Here is a 19,494-nt window from a genome sequence, read left to right on the forward strand (position 1 = left end):
TGATAAGCTCAATACGTAAAAGCATTCCAAAACCAAACTTCCATCTTTATTATATCGAGATACTTTAGAAGTATTTTATATTATCTTTAATCTTTTGTCACAGTCCAGTCATTATTCCCTTCCTGTTCTGCCCTCCAATAGTTTCTCATCCCATTTTCCCTCCCCTGTTTCTAAAAGGATATCCCCACTCCTCTGCAACCCCCACATCCTGACAGGCCTCCCCATTCCCTGGAGCCTCTCAAGGGTTAAGTGCTTCTTCTCTCATTGAGGTCAGACCAGGAAGTCCTCTGCTGTTCATGTGTCAGGGGCCTTGAACGAGCTAGTGTATGCTGCTTGGTTTGTGGCTCAGTGTCTGAGAGATCTCATGGGTCAAGGTTAGTTCAGACTGATGTTCTTCCTATGGGGTCACACACATCTTTAACTTCTTCCAGCCTTTCTCTAATTCAACCACAGGCGTCCCCAGCTTCTTTCCATTGATTGGGTGTAAGTATCTATTTCTTTCTATGTCAGCTGCTTCTTGGGCCTCTCAGAGGGCAGCCATGTTAGGCTCCTGTTTGTAAGCACATCGTAGCATCAGTAATGGTATCAGGCCTTGGAGCCTCTCCTTGAATTGGATCCCAATTTGGACCAGTCACTGGACCTCCTTTCTCTCACTCTCTTCTCCATTTTTGTCCCTGGAGTTCTTTCAAACAGGAACAATTCTGAGTCAGAATTTTTGTTTGTGGGATGACAACCCCATCCCTTCACTTGATGACCTGTCTTTCTACTGGAGGTTGGACTCTGTAAGTTCCCTCTCTCCACTGTAGGACATTTCATCTAAGGTTCTTCCCTTGAGATTCTCTGACCTCCTGGGTCTCTGGTACATCCTAGAAGTTGTATATTTTTGTTCATTTTGCTGGCCCTCAGGGTTTCACTTCTGTTCCCCACCCAATGCCTGATCATGTTCCCCTGTTCCCCTGCCCTTTTCTTACCCTCTCTCCCCCAGTTCATTCCCTCCTTCTGCCCTCTGATTTCTTCTCCTTCCCAAATGGGACTGAAGCATCCTAAGTCAGGCCCTATGGCTTGTTAACCTTTTTGAGCAGTGTGGATTGTATCCTGGGTATTCTGTGCTTTTTTGGCTAATATTCACTTACTAGTGACTACAGGACATGCATATCCTTTTGGGTCTGAGTTACTTCACTAAGGATGTTATTTTTTAGTTCCATCCATTTGCATGCAAAACTCATGATGTCTTTGTTCTTAATAGCTGAATAGTATTCCATTGTGTATATGAACCACATTTTCTGTATCCATTCTTCCATTGAGAGATATCTGGGTTGTTTCCAGCTTCTGGCTATCACAAATAAGGCCGCTATAAACATAGTGGAACAGGTGTCCCTGTGGCATGGTGGAGCATCTTTTTGGGTGTGTGCCCAAAAGTTGTATAGCTGGGTCTTCAAGTAAATCTATTTCCACTTTTCTGAGGAACCTCCAGATTGATTTTCAGAATGCTTGTACCAGTTCGCAATTCCACCATCAATGGAGGAGTGTTCCTTTTTCTCTACATCCTGGACAACATGTGCTGTCACCTTGAGTTTTTGATCCTAGCCATTCTGATTAGTGTAAGGTTATATCTCAGGAACCTTTTGAATTGTATTTCCCTGATTACTAAGGACTTTGAACATTTCTTCAAGTGCTTCTCAGACTTTTGAGATTCCTCTGTTGTGAATTTTCTGTTTAGTTCTATACCCCATTTTTGAATTGGGATGTTTGGGTTTTTTTTTTTTTTTTGGAGTTTGGGTTCTTTAGTTTTTTATATATTTTGAATATTATCCCTCTATCAGATGTGGGGTTAGGGAAGATATTTTTTCCCAATCTCCAGGTTACTGGTTTGTCCTGTTGACTATGTTCTTTGCCTTACAAAAGCTTTTCAGTTCCATGAGGTCCATTTATCAGTTATTGATCTTGGAGCCTGAGCCATTGGAGGTCTGTTTAGGAAATTTTCCCTGTGCCCATGAATCCGAGGTTTTTTCCTACTTTCTCTTCTATTAGATTCAGTGTATCTGGTTTTATACCAAGGTCCTTGATCCACTTGGACTTGAGTTTTGTGCAAAGTGACAAATGTAGATCTATATACCTGCTGCCAGCTAAACAAGCACCATTTATTGAAAATCCTTAATTATTTCCATTGTATATTTTTTTAATTCTTTGTCAGAAGTCAAGTGTCCATAGGTGTGTTTATTTATTTTTGAATCTTCAATTCTATTCCATTGATCAAACTGTCTGTCTCTGTACGAATACCATACAGTTTTTGTCATTATTGCTATGTAGTTCAGCTTAAGATCAGGGATGGTGATTCCCACCCAGAAGTTCTTTAATTGGTAAGAATCATTTTTGCTATTCTGGATTTTTTGGTTTTCTGTATGAAATTGAAATTTTTTTCATGTCTTTCAAAAATTGTGTTGTAATGTTGATGGGGATTGCATTGAATCTGTAGATTGTTAATTGGTAGGATGGCCATTTTTGTTATGTGAATCCTACCAAACCATGAGCATAAGAGTTCTCTTAATTTCTGAAGTCTACTTCTGTTTCTTTCTTAAAAGACTTGAACTACTTGTCATACAGATCTTTCACTTGTTTGGTTAGAGTTACCCAAAGGTATTTTATATTATTTGTGACTATTATGAAGGGTGTTGTTTCCCTATTTTCTTTCTTTGCTCACTTATCATTTGCATAAAAGTAAGATACTGATCTGTTTGAGTTAATTTTATATCTGAATACTGAAGTTGTTTATGAGCTGTAGAAATTCTCTGGTGGAATTTTTAGGGCACTAATGTATACTATCATATCATCTGAAAATAGTGATACCTTGACTTCTTCTTTGACATTTTTTTTTAACTTTTGTTGTCTTATTGCTCTGGCTACAATTTCGAGTACTATATGGAATATATACGGGGATAGTGGGCATCCTTTTCTTGTCTCTTATTTTAGTGCAATTGCTTCAAGTATCCCTCCATTTAATTTGGTTTTGGCTGTTGGTTTGCTGTATATTACTTTTATTATGTTTAGGTATGGGCCTTGAATTTCTGTTTTGTCCAGGACTTTTAACATGAAGGGGTGTTATATTTGTTGAGTGCTTTTTCAGCATCTAATGAGATGATCATGTGATTTTTTTTCTTTGAGTTTGTTTATATACCGGATCATGTTAATGAGTTTTTGTATACTGAACCAACCTTACATCCTTGGGCTAAAGCATACTTGATCATGGTGGATCATCGTTTTGCTGTGTTCTTGGATTCTTTTTCTAGAATTTTATTGAGTATTTTTATATCAATATCATAAGCAGAATTAGTCTGCAGTTCTCTTTCTGTGTTGGATCTCTGTATCATTTAGGTATCAGAATAATTGTGGCATCATAGAAAGAATTAGGTAGTATTTATTCTATTTTTATTTTATGAAATAATTTGAGGAGTTTTGGTATTTTAATTTGAAGGTCTGGTAGAATTCTGCACTAAATCCATCAGTCCCTGAGATTTTGTTTGTTTGTTTGTTTGTTGGGAGGTTTTTAATGATTTCCTCTATTTTCTTAGGGGATACGGACCTGTTTAGATAATTTACCTTTACCTGCACTTGATTTAACTTTGGTACATGATATCTGTGTAGAAAATCATCCATTTCATTTAGATTTTCCAGTTTTGTTGAGTATAGGGTTTTGTAGTAGGATCTGATAATTTTTTGAATTTCCTTAGTTTCTGTTATGTCTCCCTTTTCATTTGTGATTTTGTTAAATTTTGATACTGTCTCTGTGCCCTTTAGTTACTTAGGCTAAGTGTTTATCTATCTTGTGGGTATTCTCAATGAACCAGCTCCTGGTTTTGTTTCTATGTATAGTTCTCTTGATTTCTATTTGGTTGATTTCTATCCTGAGTTTGAGACCTCCTTCCTTCTACTACTCTTGGGTGTGTTTGCTTCTTTTTCTTCTAAGGCTTTCAGGTGTGCTCTTAAGTTGGTAATTAAGGATCTCACAAATTTCTTTATTAGGACATTTAGTTTTATGAATTTTCCAATTAGCACTGCTTTCATTGTGTCCCATAAGTTTCGGTATGTTGTGCTTTCATTGTTGTAGAATTCTAAAAAGTCTTTAATTTCTGTCTTTGTTTCTTCCATGACCAAAATATAATAGAGTAGAGAGTTGTTCAATTTCCATGGGTCTATGGGCATTTTGTTGTTTTTGTTATTGAAGTCTAGCCTTAGTCTATGGTGATTTAATAGATTGCATGGGATTATTTCAATCTTCTTGTATCTGTTGAGGCTTGTTTTGAGACTGATTATATGTTCAATTATGGAAAAGTTTCCATGATCTCATGAGAAGAAGGTATATTCTTTTATATTAGTGTGAAATGTTCTGTATATATCTGTTAAATCCATTTGGTTCACAACCTCTATTAGTTTCCCTGTTCCGCTGCTTAGATTATATTTAAATGACCTGTACATTGGTGAGAGTGGGGAGTTGAAGTCTTTCACTATTATTTTGTGAGTCTCAATGTGTCCTTTGAGTTTTAGTAAAGTTACTTTTAAGAATGTGGTTGCCCTTGCAGTTGTGGCATAGATGTTCAGAATTGAGACTTTTTCTTGGTGGACTTTTTTTTTTTTTATATGTATGAAGTGTCCTTCCCCATCTTGCTTGATTACTATTGGTTGAAAGTCTATTTTATTGAATATTAAGATGCCAACTCCTGCTTGTTTCTTGGGGCCATTTGCTTGGAAGACATTTTTCCAGCCTTAAATCTGATGTAGTATCTGTCTTTCTCATTGAGGTATGTTTCTTGTATGCAGTAAAATCATGCATCCTGATTGCTTATTCAGTCTGTTAGTTTATGTATTTTTATTTGGGAACTGTGTCTGTTAATATTGAGAGATATTAAAGACAGATGACTGTTAGTTCCCATTATGTTTGTTTTTGTTGTTTTTGTAGGTAACTTTATGTGCATGTGGTTCTCTCCTTTGGGCTTTGTTGTAAGATTATTAATATCTTGTTTTTTCTTGGTGTAGGTACCTTCCTTGTGATGGAGTTTTCCTTCTAGAATCCTATGTAAGGCTAGATTGGTAGATAGATATTGTTTAAATTTAGTTTTGTTGTGGAATATTTTGTGTTCTTCATCTATGATGATTAAGAGTTTTGCAAGATATAGTAGCTTGGGTTGCTGTTTGTGTTTTCTTAGGGTCTGCATGACCTCTGTCCAGGCTCTTATGGATTTTAGGGTCTTTGTTGAGAAGTCTGGTGTGATTCTGTTAGGTCTGCCTTTATATGTTACTTGGCCTTTTCCCCTTGAAACTTTTAATATTCTTTCTTTGTTCTGTACATTTAGTGTTTTGATTATTATGTGACAAGAAGATTTTCTTTTCTGTTCCAATCTATTTGGTGTTCTATAGGTTTCTTGTACATTTATGGGTATCTCTTTCTTAGGCTGGGGAAATTTTCTATGGTTTTGTTGTAAATGTTTTCTAGTCCTTTGAGCTGGTAATCTTCACTCTCCTATTCTAATTATTCTTGGTTTTGGTCTTTTCATTTTATCATGGATATCCTGGATGTTTTGGGTTAGTAGTATTTTTCTGTTTTGAATTTTCTTTGACCATTGTGTCAGTATCTTCTAAGCCTGTGATTCTCTTTTCTATTCCTTGTATTCTGTTGTTGTTCTGTTTAGTACCTGACTTGTTTCCTAGGTTTTCCATTTCCAGGGTTACCTCCATTTGTGTTTTCTTTGTTGCTTCTACTTCCACTTTTAGGTTTTGGACTGCTTTTTTAATTCCTTTACCTTCAAGATTGTGTTTTTCTTTGTTTCTTTAAGGGATTTATTTGTTTCCTCTTTAAAGGCTTCTGCCTGTTTATCTGTGTTTTCCTGCATTTCTTTCAGTGAGTTATTTATATCCTCCTTAAGGGACTCTATTATCTTCATGAGACAGGAGTTTAGGTCAGCATCCTATTTTTCAGGTGGGTTGGTGTATCCAAGGGCTTGCTGTGGTGGGAGAACTGGGTTCTGATGGTGCCAGTGTATATTGGCTTCTGTTGTTTATGGTCTTCTGCTTGCCTCTTGACATCTGGTTATCTTTGGTGTTACCTGGCCTGGGTATCTTGGTCTAAAAGCTGCCTCCTGTGACTCTTGGTTGCTGCAGGTATAGTAGCTTGGGTTGCTGTTTGTGTTTTCGTAGGGCCTGCATGACCTCTGTCCAGGCTCTTATGGCTTTTAGGGTCTTTGTTGAGAAGTCTGGTGTGATTCTGTTAGGTATGCCTTTATATGTTACTTGGCCTTTTTCCTGGAGCCCTGGAGCCCTGGGTGTAGCAAACCTCCTGGGATGCATTCAGGCTGTGGGATCTATTGCCCTGGCTGTAGCAGACCTCCTGGGGGACCTTAGACTGTGGGGTCTTCAGAAGAACAGATAAGCTGATGGTCTTCCCAGGCAGAAGTTGCAGCCAAGAAAGTGGGTGTGGTTCACGCAGGGTGTGGGGGTGGGGTGGAGATGGTTCCTGAGTCTGCTGGGTTTCTCAGGGTTCCCAGTTGCTGCTGCTGTTTGGGAAGGTTGCTTACCTCTGGCCCTGGTTGTAGCAGACCTCTTGGGAGAACCTTCAGACTGTGGAGTCTTCCCAGTAGCCTAGAAGTATTTTTAAAAGAGCCAATTTATTTTCTTTATGGCATTCTTAATCTCATTTATACATATATGAATGAGCTTTGATTTATATCCATTAAGTTACTTTAATTAAAACATATTTACTTAAATTTTATATCTACCCTTACAGATTTAGTCTATTTACCAAAAAAGTAGAATAAGAGACATTGAACTGCTGAGGTTAAAGCCATTTATATCACTCACTGTATAACAATAAAATACTAACAAGGAGATGGAATTTTGATCAAATATTGCAACAAAAACTATAAAATATAAAAGACCTAAGAAGAAGAAATGTAAATATATATATATTTGAAATATAGAATATCTTCAGAGAAATCTTGGTAAATATTTAGTTACACAGCCATGTTTAAGGCTCAGAATTTTAGTAGTAAAAAATATTATATTTCCCAAATTCATCTTCAATTTTCAGTCAGAATTATAACAGGATGTATTTGGAAGCTAACACTAGTTTAAAAGTTCATATTGGGGAAAATTATATGAGAACAAAAGGAAAAAGGAGAAATTATAGAATTAACTGACAATAAATATACATTAATAAATCATAAAAATAGTACATGATAATATTGTCCAGAAAAGTAAAATATTTTGATATTTTAATGAAAGAAATTATAAATGCATACATATTTATATTAACTGTAAAAATAATTCGAGTTCAATAATGATGATAACATCTGAAATCAGTAATGAAAAGATTATTGAATAAATGGTTCAAAGCAACTGTCACAATCTTTGGAAAGAAGTATCCTTAGATTCATATTTTATATAATATACAGAAGTCAAGATGTATTCATAATTTAAATATAAAAATGAGTTAAACTTCTAATAATAAAAGCAGAAAACATATACTTTTCATATTTGTGGCTATGTAGTAAAGAATTATGTACATACCATAATGCCATAAACAAAAGAGAGAAATTTCAAATATATATGACAAATAAAGTTTTAATATTCTTAATATATCAATCAGGAAGTTAAAAATTAACAGAATAGGACAAAAATCAAAAGAAACTCTAAAATGAATATTGACAAAGTAAGAAATACTAATGGTTGTAAGTAAAAAAAAGTTAAAATATTGCCATTTATAGTGGCAAGGAAAACTGTCTAATAAGGGTGAGCTGTTATATTACTGCAATCTTGTAAAAATGTTATGATAATTTGAAGTCTACATTGTTATGATATCCAAACTAACACTTTATTCCTGTTTGTTTTTGCAGGTTCCTGGCTTAGAAGGTTCTTGCCCACATTTTTCTCTGAGGAAGACCGTCGTTCTTGGTCTAAAAATCGATTTTGTGCAATTGCCTATACTGAACTGGGCCATGGAAAATGCGAGGGATGGCTTTGGCATAAAAGACCATCTAGAGGAATCTCCCTCTTTAGTTGGAAAAAATACTGGTTTATTTTGAAAAACTCAACTCTCTACTGGTTCTCACATCTGAATGTAAGTGTACCACAGAGGAAAGGTCGGTCACTAATTATAATGACTATCATTGTAAATTTTAGAAGTAACACAACTCCATTGGTATTTGGCATGACACTCAAGATGGCTCCTTACTCTTAATCTATGAACTTCCTTCCAATAATTTGAATAGGATAAACAGCATCAATCTATTGTTGCAAATGCCTATCTAAATTTTCTTGTATACTCAACACATTAGTAACTTTTTTTGCTAAACAATTAACAAAAGTAACTGTCTTAACTTCTTGTGTCAAAGCAATTGCAGAAGCAGTGGTGCTAGCAATTAATGTAATTAAAGCTGTTATACCAGTCATAATCAAGCCCACTACCCTCTTGCTTCTGCTTAAAGCCTAACTCTTTTCTTCGAGTACTTGAAAGTTTTTTTTTTTTTTCAGAATACCAAGGTCCTGTGATACTCAGGGCAATAAAACAAAAGCTGGTTGATAGACCTCTGTAACTGGTATGCTGGGTTTCAACACACTAACACAATTAGGAAGTATACAATCAATGCAACTTACAATAAATACTGTAGAAGAAACAAAAGTAATTTTAACTTGATAATTAAACTTGTTTGAAATCCAGATCCTGTACCAACTTTATCTCTTGCTAACATAACATCATAGAGAACTGCAGCTAACTTCCAAATATGTCTCTGAAAATGTCCAGATCCAGACTTCCAAATGAAGACTGTTATTCCAAATATTGGATTGATTTCTAGACCAGTACATGATTGAGTCTGAATAACTGGTCACATTATAGAAAAATACAAGAGGCATTATAACTTCTCTTTTTGATTCTCTGTTCCACAAGCTCTAAGAACTTGAGGCAAGGCAGCTTATCCAATCAGGGGTATAGGTAAGCAATGGTGGGTCAGGAACTTATGTCCAATACAGCTCCCCAGTCACCATTGTCAGGGCAGTCAGCAAGGTCACAGGTCATTTTTTTGTCCCAGCATCAGCATGTCTCACCAAACACTCTGGCAGCAACCATGCTCCTTCAGCATCCTGCAGAAAAAACACAAACATGGCCTCGTCCCCATATTAAATACCTGATCAGGATCATGCCATTTGCCAGTAAGTAGATCCTTCCTTTTCACCTAGGAATAACTATTCCTAGTTGTAGGGTGTGATAGACACTCAGCAGAAATTTCTTTGGCATCCAAATTTTTTAACTGACTTTAATACTTGCATGTAATCAAAATGGTATAAAAGCAAAAAGGAGGAGAAGGAGGGATGGGATAGGGGGTTTTGGAGGGAAATGGGGAAAGAGGATGATATCTGAAATGTAAATAAATAAAGTATCCAATAAAAAAAGGTCTGTCACTGAAAATAGGTTTTTTGTTAGCAGTAAGGTCATACACTTTTGGCAAATGAAAAGATGCTCGTAAGACCTAATATCAGGGATGAGCAATTTATGCTACTTCATAATTTTAAAAAGGCTGTCTAAAGCTGTCTAATATGTCAGTAAAGGTATCTTAATCAATGCCTTCGAAATAAAAAATACCTGCATTTACTCCAAGCCCTTTCACTTATTAACTTCAAGAAATCAAGAAAGTTTCTTATCTTCTTTGAAGCCCATTTTCTTTAAAATGTGTCATAATGCTTTCCAAAAATTTTCATCCCACTTTCTCTTACATATTGATCCTCTCCCTCTCAACTAAGTTTATCTCAAAAACTTTTATTTTTAGTGCTAGGATCCTTTCAATTAGATAAAATAAAATGAACCAGGTGCATTTCACTGGTTATAAAGCCCAACAAATATCATTTTGCAGTACAGAATTGACAAGGCTATATGTTTTGTTTGTGACATACTGACCATAAGATACTCAAAGTATTCCTAGTGTAGAGAGGAATCCAGATCTTTCATGTAAGCTCGAGCATTTACCTTAACTCCCTGACATGTGTAGCTAGGCTTCTTGATACTATTATTTATGCTTTCTGCTTTCATTAACTCAATTAAAATGTATCCCCCCACACACACACACTATGGGGTCAAATTTTAGAAGATAGCCCTGACATTTTGATGTTGCTAAGTGCAATACTTGCAGACTTCATTTTACTTGACCTTTCCTCATTTTCATCCTGCCACAACTCTTCAACAGTTTTTCAGAATTGGCATATCTTCCAAATGACTTAAGTTTCAGTTATTCAGGAATCAGATCTAATTTTTCTTATTGTTATCATAATTTCCAGTCAGAATTTTACTCATGTATACACCCTCAATTACTATTTGTATACATGGTTCACACATATTTATATCTACACCCTAAATTTCTCTTCTTGCATTTAGGACTCATAAGTTCAAAGATCTCTCCATTAGGCTATCTCAAGATTTTCCCTGTTCAGCATGTACAAAGCAAAATTCCTTATTATACCATCCTTAAAATTATATTTTGGCTGTGGCTTTCTGCTAAGGAGTTATCCTCAAACCCTGTACTATTTTGCCTCCTATCCATATCTAGTATCCATATCTAGTTTAACCAAAATTATCCCCTAAATCTCTATCAAATTCATCATTTTCACTGTCCAAGCCATTTTTTAGCTTTCCAACAATTTCAATAGCCCCCAGTCTGTCTGGTCCTGTTCACTTTGGCCTTTCTCTAATTTAGTTTACCACTATAATTAGCACATCTTTTAAAATATAAATTGCCATATCTATACTACCTCATCTCACCACAGTTTTAAAAAGTTTTCTTCCTTAGTGAAGTTCATCAACATTTTTTCATTATAACTCTTACACAAAAATATCTTTAACATGGAATGGCAGCCCTTACGTAAATCCTGCATAGCTTGTCTTTATATCTTGTAGTAGCCATCCTGTGATTTTTACATTCCAGCTATACTGACCACTTCCACTTTCTCTAGTGTGCTGTACTCAATCCATTCATGGAATCCTTTCATGTGTCTTCCTTCTTCTTGTAATATTCCATGATCCCAATTGTTAACTTCATTAACAACCCACTCTTCCTTCAAATCTCACTTCAATACATCACATCTTTAGGGAAGCCTTTATTAATGTTACTCCACCCATTTAAAACTCATTATCTGTCATATCATTGTGGAACTTTGATCACAGATTTGACCCCTTGTAATTCTACTTTATTGTTTTTATATTAAAATTCTTCTCCTGGATCATAAACTTTCACAAGTACTATATTTGTCTTCCCTGTTATCACCTTCACCAAGTCAACAATTTATCTCCCATATGGGGCACAATATATGTACTCAATATATACTAATTGAATCAATAAGCATCTGTGATAGTAGAGTTAACATATATAAAGAACAATTGCACACTGTTGGTCACATGATTATTTAATCAATATTATTTCTTAGCATATTCTCCTATTTTCCCTTTCTCAAATAATATGGAATTTTTCCATTTTCAAACTTAAGTTTTTAAGAACAAATATGAAATACCAGATGCTTTCATATTCTGATGAAACAGAATGAATAGTTAAATAATTTCTGATGAACTTAAATAGAAAAGCAATACGACATTCTATCTACCATTTTTTTTATTTGAAGAATGTTCTCACAATTAATTTACTTGATATAAGATAACTTAATGTTATTGCACCTTTTTCAGTGTTTTCAAATTTAAGAGTGACTTTTTAATCAGATTATTATAAAATGTATAGATTTTTGACTTTTAACTTCAAAATTACTAGGCTCATATTTCCTCATACATTTAATACTTACACTTTCCTTTATGAGTTAAAAATATTACAGCCTAGCAATAATATGATCCCTTTTTCAGCCTTGAAGAAACTGATTTAGAAAAAAAAAGTGAATTGGTAAACATGGGCAGATTTATGATGACAAGAACTTAATATGTTCTAAAACATGTTGAAAGGTGTTCAACTTTGTGTCAGTTCATGACAATCTTACAAATTTGATGAGCTCCTTATATGATATAAAAACACAAGGAATAGAAGGTTATATTTCAAAATCTGCTTTGTGATGTTCATATGCTAAACAATTTCATCCTTAGATGTTTCACTATTTGATGTTTTAGAAGCTTTGAAGTTGAAAGTGATTGATACATGTAATCATCGTTCTGTGTGAGACAACTGAAGGTTTAGTAACACGCTAAATGCTGCTAGAGCTCATTGCCTTGCTAGCCTTCATTGGTACACTTTTGTCTGCTTTGCCTTAATGATGGCGAGAGCTGTTTGCATATTTTCCAATAATTCTGTATAATCATTAATTTAAGAGTTTGTTGTTACCATCGCTGGTTTAATAAATGCATGGTCCATTTGCTTTGCAGAAAGCTATTTCAAGTGCATGCTAAACAAACAGCATTCTTTAGTAAGCATTCTGGAAAAAAATGTTTGTTACAATACTGGTGACCTGGCTCTTGCTGCTCCATTTCAAGTTGTAGCAATCTCTCTTAAATCTTAATGCTTCTGCTTATATTTTTTCACTCTTTCCTAGGACACCAAGGCTGATGGCTTCATATACCTACCAGAATTCCGAATTGACTTAGCTCCACATTGCAGAAAAGACCAGTAAGTAATAATAGACTCTTAAATTCAGAGTTCAAATTAATACTCTAAAATAGAGCTATAACAGGAGTGCAGTTTATATGTTTAAATTCTTTTTATAGTTCATTCTCTGATTGTTCATACTAGTAGCATTTGAGGATTATACTGTGAGTAGAACTTATAGTTAATAGATTTCATAGGATAAAACTAATAGTTAAAATATTCTCAAGCTATGATACCACTCTAATTCATTATTTACCTTCATTTAATTAAAAACTATTTTAAAATAGGAATGTTTTATTTGATAAACACATTATATATTCATTTTTACAAGTCTTTCTAAACTTTATCATAATTAAAAGTGTATAAGTCAATGCTGTTCTCTCTGGGTATTATATAAGTGTTATATATTAACATGTTATAGGGAATGTCAGTATATAATTACAAAACTAATTATGCGATAATATATTATGTTCCTATAACATTAATTACACATATAAAATGCTATATAACTATATAGAAAACTATTTAGAGCTAACTGAATGGGATACTTTTTTAATGTGTAAGTCAGAATATTATTATAGAATATCTGGATTTACCAGAATTCAGAAGATATGAAGAGACTTGAGAAAGTCCAAGGAAGAGATAATAAATTCAACTGAAAAAATATTTAAAAGATATAAAAATAGGTTACATGGTACAAAGTTAGTAACTGGCGTAATGATAGTGATATGATTATTTAATTTATTATTTCTTAATTACATCAAAAACAGTAAAACGTGGAAAGAAATTAGAGAATATCACATTGAAGAAGTATTTATCAATAATATTAAATAAATGACTTAAATGTGATATAGTTTTAATCATTTTATATCTTAAAATGTCTGCTAAAGTATTTAAGAATTCATGATTAAAGTAAGGTATCTCTATAAATTGGCTAAGTTTTAGAAGCTATGCTTTGTACTTCCCACAATTATAGTTAACTCAGTCATTCTGGATTTCTGATGGGGTTGAAAACTTATAGTCTTATAGCCAATCCTGGCTATTTACCTTGAGAGAAAAGATTTGAGTGGATGGTTTTCAGCTGACATTCATTCTAAAGCCAAGGAAAAAGCCAGGTTCAGAACTAAATCTTTTATTTAGGAGAGATGACAGAGGTTCTGGTTAGTCAACAAAATGATGGGTATTAGTACTATCTTGTACCTCACTGGTACAAATTGGCATAATTATGCTCAAATTGTATTTTGAGAGAAAAGTTTTATTTTAACAGGAAGGGTGGTATGTAGGAGGAGAGAAGGTGGGAGGAGTACCAAGAGGAAGAGAAAGAGTAAGGAGAGGAGGAGAAGAAGGAGAGGAGAAGCTAGGTGATGAGAGAGAGAAAGAGAGAGAAGGGGGGATATGGAGGCAGATGTTCACATGTCTCCACCAGTCAAAGATAGTTGATATATCTAGGTTGGGTATTGGGTTACACTTCTGATTGAGCATTACCATACTTATAAAGCCTTTGATTAACATTTTTAAAAAGTGTATAAAAGTAAAAAGGAAAAGGGGCATGGTATAGGGGTTTTCTAGGGAGGGGAAATGGGGAAAGGGGATGGCATCTGAAGTGTAAATAAAATATCTAATAAAAAATTAAAAGAAATAAAGTAAGATATGGGGGGGGAAAGTTCTAGTATGTAGCCTTCCAGCTATAAAACTATTAGTGTAGATATGAGAATGGTGTTAGACAGTATATATATGTATAGTCAATATTTCAGCTTACATTATTTTTTAATATCTGACCTATCATATACATGTGTGCTTCATCTACCAATAACAGAATTGAGGACGGAAAACTCATCTCTCGTTTTCTTGTTTGCTTTAATTCTTCTCTCATATATTATAGCTGACCACGGTTTCCCTTGCTCCCCCCCCCCTTCTTCCAGTCTTCCCACTCTACCTCCTCTCCCCTCCACCCAGATCAATGTCCCCTCCACCCATCTCTCTGAGTAAAGAGCAGGCCTCTCAGGGACATCAACCTAACATAGCATAAAAACCTGAAATAGCAATAGGCACTTCCTTCATTTTAAGGCTGGAGGAGTCTACCCAATAAAAGGAAAAACAAGTAAAAGTATCAGGGAAAGCTCTTATTCCCACTGCTAGAATTTCCACAAGAATACAAGCTACTCAGCCATAACCTACATGCAGAGCACCTAACAGACCCCTACAGGATCCCCAAGTCAGTTGATCCTGTGAGCCATGTTCTCATGATATCCCTGACCACTCTGGTTCCTCTCATCGTTCCTCACCCTCCTCAGAATGTCTATCTGAGAGCTGTGCCTAGTGATTGGCCAGGAGACTCTGCATCTGCTCTGGTCAGTTGCTGGATGATGTCTCTCTGGTCTCCTTGATGATTCTGCTAGGCTCTGGTCCCAGAATAGCCTGCAGGCAGGAGAAACTGTGGGTCAAATTTTTGTGATTGGATTGGTGTCCCAAATCCCTCCACTTGAGGCCTTGCCTGGCCATCATCAGAAAAGCAGTGTTAATTTAAAAGTAGAAAAGAGTTATGCTCAAGTCCAAGTCACTTGGACATCCAAATAAATGATTAAATTTAATGAAAATAAATATATAAATATAAAACTATATGGGTTCTGTCTCTTTAAAATAACCACCTTTATATGTTATCACATATCCCCCAAACTTAAGTTTTTATTTATTCCTCTCATTTTTATTATGTTCTTTATACTATTTTCCTGTTCTTTTCATTTGAAAAACACAGTCCAATCATTATGATGAAAATAATTCATAGTATGAGAATTTTTTTCTTACTTTGATAAGAATCCCTGCAGAAAGGGAACAAATACCCAACCCCACTACTTGTGGATTTGGTGCAAATGTTAATATGCCACACAATAAGAGACTGCAAAGAAAATATTTACTTACACAATGAGGCTTTCTGAGGAGAACATAATAGGCAGGCTCTATTTTATATAGCTATTGCAACATATATAAAATAGTTTGAAAAGAAAGATTAGCTTGATTATTTTCTTGTGATCATCAGTGGCTTCAAAGCTTAAGGGTCCAGCCAAACAGAAAGAAACAGGAAAATAGAAATTTAAAATTATCAGCAATCAAATATCAAAATAGCTTGTCTTACATGACTGTATTTAAGTATACCTAAAGAAAATGAACTGTATACATATATGTAGACCAGTTCTTCACATTGTAATACTCAAATATCCCCTGAGTCCTTCAGTTGATGCCCTATAAAAATACATGAGGTGAATTCTATTGCATTTGTATGTTCTAATTTTGATTCATACTTTTTCTTATGTCATTTATGTAGTTAAGTGGTAATATAGCTTTAAACACAGTAAACTAAGTGCTATAATGTATACTTCAAGTACCAAAAATTAGAAATATTTTATATCCTAAAAGACTTAAATTTCTTGGATAATTATTTAAGGAAATTCAAAATTATAAAACAGGTGTGCTTATAGTTTATGATACTATCAAATCAAAGAACTTATCAACTGAGAACCACTGAAAGAAGAAAATATAGAAACTGGTCCATAAGCCAAACTTCAAAAATATTATTTATGGGCAGTAATTCCCATCATTTTGTTGTTTTTAAATATTTTTTGGAACATTCATTTTATTATTTCTCCTGACATGTTTATTTATTCCCTGTGATCTCCTGGGTTTGCTTATGAAAAAATAAACCAACGTTATGTTTTGGAAAATGTTAGGGAAGCCCCAAGGTTCTATGGTCTGTAAATTTGTTAAATGTACTTAAAGAAAAATTGTAAATGTATAATGTTGCCAAAAATAAGGGGATTCTAACAGTTTCCAGTGACTTCCCTCTACTGCTAAATCAAATTATGTGATCTAAATATTCTTTAATCTGATATGTAATTATTAAGTTCTCTAAAAGTGAACTGTTTTGCTAGTAGAAAGATGTAGAGACTAATTCTATACTATCATGTAACTTATCATGTAATATTATGTAACTTTAGAGAAAGAATTTGATCAGGTTTTAATGTTTTAAATGTATAATAATTAATTGAATTTTTCTATTTTAAAGAAGATTAATAAGCAATATATAATTCACATTATGAAATAATATTTACTTCAAAAAATAACTGAGCTTTTAAAATAGTAAGCTTATTTTTAGATTAAGTATTTTTTACTGATTTTTAAATTTTTTATTGGTTATTTTATTTATTTACATTTTATATGTTATCCCCTTTCCCAGTTTCCCCTCCACAAATCTCCTATCCCCTTCCCTGTCTCCCTGCTTCTATAAGGGTGCTCCCCTACCCACCCACCCACTCCCACCTCACCGCCATAACATACCCCTACACTGGGGCATCACACTTTCACGGGACTAAGGGCATTTCCTCCCATTGATGCCAGATAAGGCAGTCCTCTACTGCATACACAACTGAAGCCATGGGTCCCTCCATGTTTACTCTTTGGTTGGTGACTTAGTCCCTGGTAGCTCTGTGGTTTCTAGTTGGTTGATATTGTTGTTCTTTCTATGGGGTTGCAAACCACTTCAGCTCCATCAGACCTTTCTCTAACTCCTCCACTGGGGATCAGTGCTCAGTCCAATGGTTGGCTGAAAGCATCCATGTGTATTTGTCAGGCTCTGGCAAAGCCTCTCAGGAGAGAGCCATATGAGGCTCCTGTCAGCACGCACTTCTTGGCATCAGCAATAGTGTTTGGGTTTGGTGTCTGCATATGGGATGAATCGCTAGGTGGGACAGTCCCTGGGTGGCCTTTCCTTTAGTCTCTGCTCTAATCTTTGTCCCTGTATTTCCTTTAGACAGCAACAATTCTGGGTTGATATTTTTGAGGTAGGTGTGTGTCCCCATCACTCAACCAGGGGCCATGCCTAACCTCTGGAAATGTTCTCTACAGGTTCTCACCTCTGTTGGGTATTTCAGCTAATGTCATCCACTTTGGGCCTGGGAGCCTCTTGCTTTCTGGGCATCTGGGACTTAATGGTGGCTACCCCAGTTCTCCATCTCCCACCACTAAACACCTCTATTAAATGTTCTGACCTGATCCCCTCTCTGTACATCTTTCCCATTACCTCTCACAACTGATCCTGCCCCGACTTTTCTGCTCCACCTCCTCTCTTCATCACAAGTACCTCTGTTGATTATTTTGTTCACTCTACGAAATAGTAATGAAGCATGCACATTGTGGTCTTCCTTCTTCTTGAGCTTCTTATGGTCTGTGAGTTGTATCATGAGTATTCCAAGCTTTTTTCATAGTATCTAATTATCAGTGAATACATACCACGTGTGTTCTTTTGTCATTGGGTTACCTCACTCAGGATATTTTCTATTTCCATCCATTTGCCTAAGAATTTCATGAAGTCATTGTTTTTAATGGCTGAGTAATACTCCATTGTGTAAATGTACCACATTTTCTGTATCCATTCCTCTGTTGAAGGACATCTTGGTTCTTTCCAGCTTCTGACTATTATAAATAAGGCTGCTATGAACATAGTGGAGCATATGTCCTTGTTATATGTTGGAACATCTTTTGGATATATGCCCAGGAGTGGTATAACTGGATCCTCAAGTAATGTGTCCAATTTTCTGAGGAACCACTACAATGATTTCCAGAGTGGTTGTACCAGCTTGCAATCCCATCAGCAATGGAGGAGTGTTCCTCTTTCTCTGAATCCTCACCAGAATCTACTGTTACCTGAGATTTTATCTTAGCCATTCTGACTGATGTGACATGGAATCTCAGGATTGTTTTAATTTGCATTTCCCTGATGACTAAGGATGTTGAACAGCTCTTTAGATGCTTCTCTATCATTCATAATTCCTCAGTTGGGAATTCTTTGTTTAGCTCTGTTCCCCATTTTTAATATGGTTATTTGGTATGATGGAGTCTAACTTTTTGAGTTTGTTGTATATATTGGATATTAGCCCTTTGTCAGATGTAGGATTGTTAAAGTTCTTTTCTTAATCTGTTGGTTGCTGTTTTGTCCTGATGACAGTGTCCTTAGCCTAACAGAAGCTTTTCAATTTTATAAGGTCTCATTTGTCTATAGTTGATTTTAGAGCCTAAGCCATTGGTGTTCTGTTCAGGAACTTTTCCTCTGTGCTCATGTATCCGAGGCTCTTTGCCACTTTCTCTTCTAATAGTTTCAGTGTATCTGGTTTTATCGACACTTGGACTTGAGCTTTCTTTGTACAAGGAGATAAAAATGGATCCATTTGCATTCTTCTACATGCTGACCTCCAGTTGATCCAGCACCATTTGTTGAAAATGCTGTCTTTTTTCCACTGGATGGTTTTAGCTCCTTTGTCAAAGATCAAGTGACCATAGGTGTGTGGGTTCATTTCTGGATCTTTAATTCTATTCCTTTGATCTTGCTGCCTGTCTCTGTACCAATACAATGCAGTTTTTATCACTACTGCTCTGTAGTACAGTTTAAAGTCAAAGATGGTGATTCTTCCAGAAGTTCTGTTATTGTTGAGAATAGTTTTCAGGATCCTGTGTTTTTCTGTTATTCCAAATGAATGTGAGATTGCTCTTTCTATCTCTGTGAATAAGAGAATTTTGATGGGGATTCCATTGAATCTGTAGATAGCTTTTGGTAAGATGACTATTTTTACTATGTTAATCCTGATAATCCATGGTCATGGGAAGGAGATCTTTCCAACTTCTGAGGTCTTTGATTTCTTTCTTGAGAGACTTGAACTTCTTGTACAGATCTTTCACTTGTGACGTAAGTTTTCATTTTTGGACTGTTTTGTCAATGTTTTTTATGATATCTTCTATACCTGAAATTCTCTCTTTTATGTTTTGTATTCTGTTGGTGATGCTTGCATCTATGACTCCTGATCTCTTTCCTAGGTTTCTAAATCCAGGGTTG

General features: G+C 35.1%; 1 protein-coding gene across 1 annotated transcript in view; it reads left to right on the forward strand.

The window, feature by feature from the left end:
- Nucleotides 1-19,494, forward strand: part of LOC117694996 (uncharacterized) — a 352,556-nt gene that overhangs the window by 290,434 nt on the left and 42,628 nt on the right. Inside the window, 2 exon segments of the mRNA XM_076918452.1 lie at nt 7,884-8,107; nt 12,562-12,635. Coding sequence (XP_076774567.1) covers nt 7,884-8,107; nt 12,562-12,635 — 298 coding nt within the window.

This window comes from Arvicanthis niloticus, chromosome X (genome assembly GCF_011762505.2).
Source record: "Arvicanthis niloticus isolate mArvNil1 chromosome X, mArvNil1.pat.X, whole genome shotgun sequence".
In the NCBI taxonomy this organism is placed as follows: domain Eukaryota; kingdom Metazoa; phylum Chordata; class Mammalia; order Rodentia; family Muridae; genus Arvicanthis; species Arvicanthis niloticus.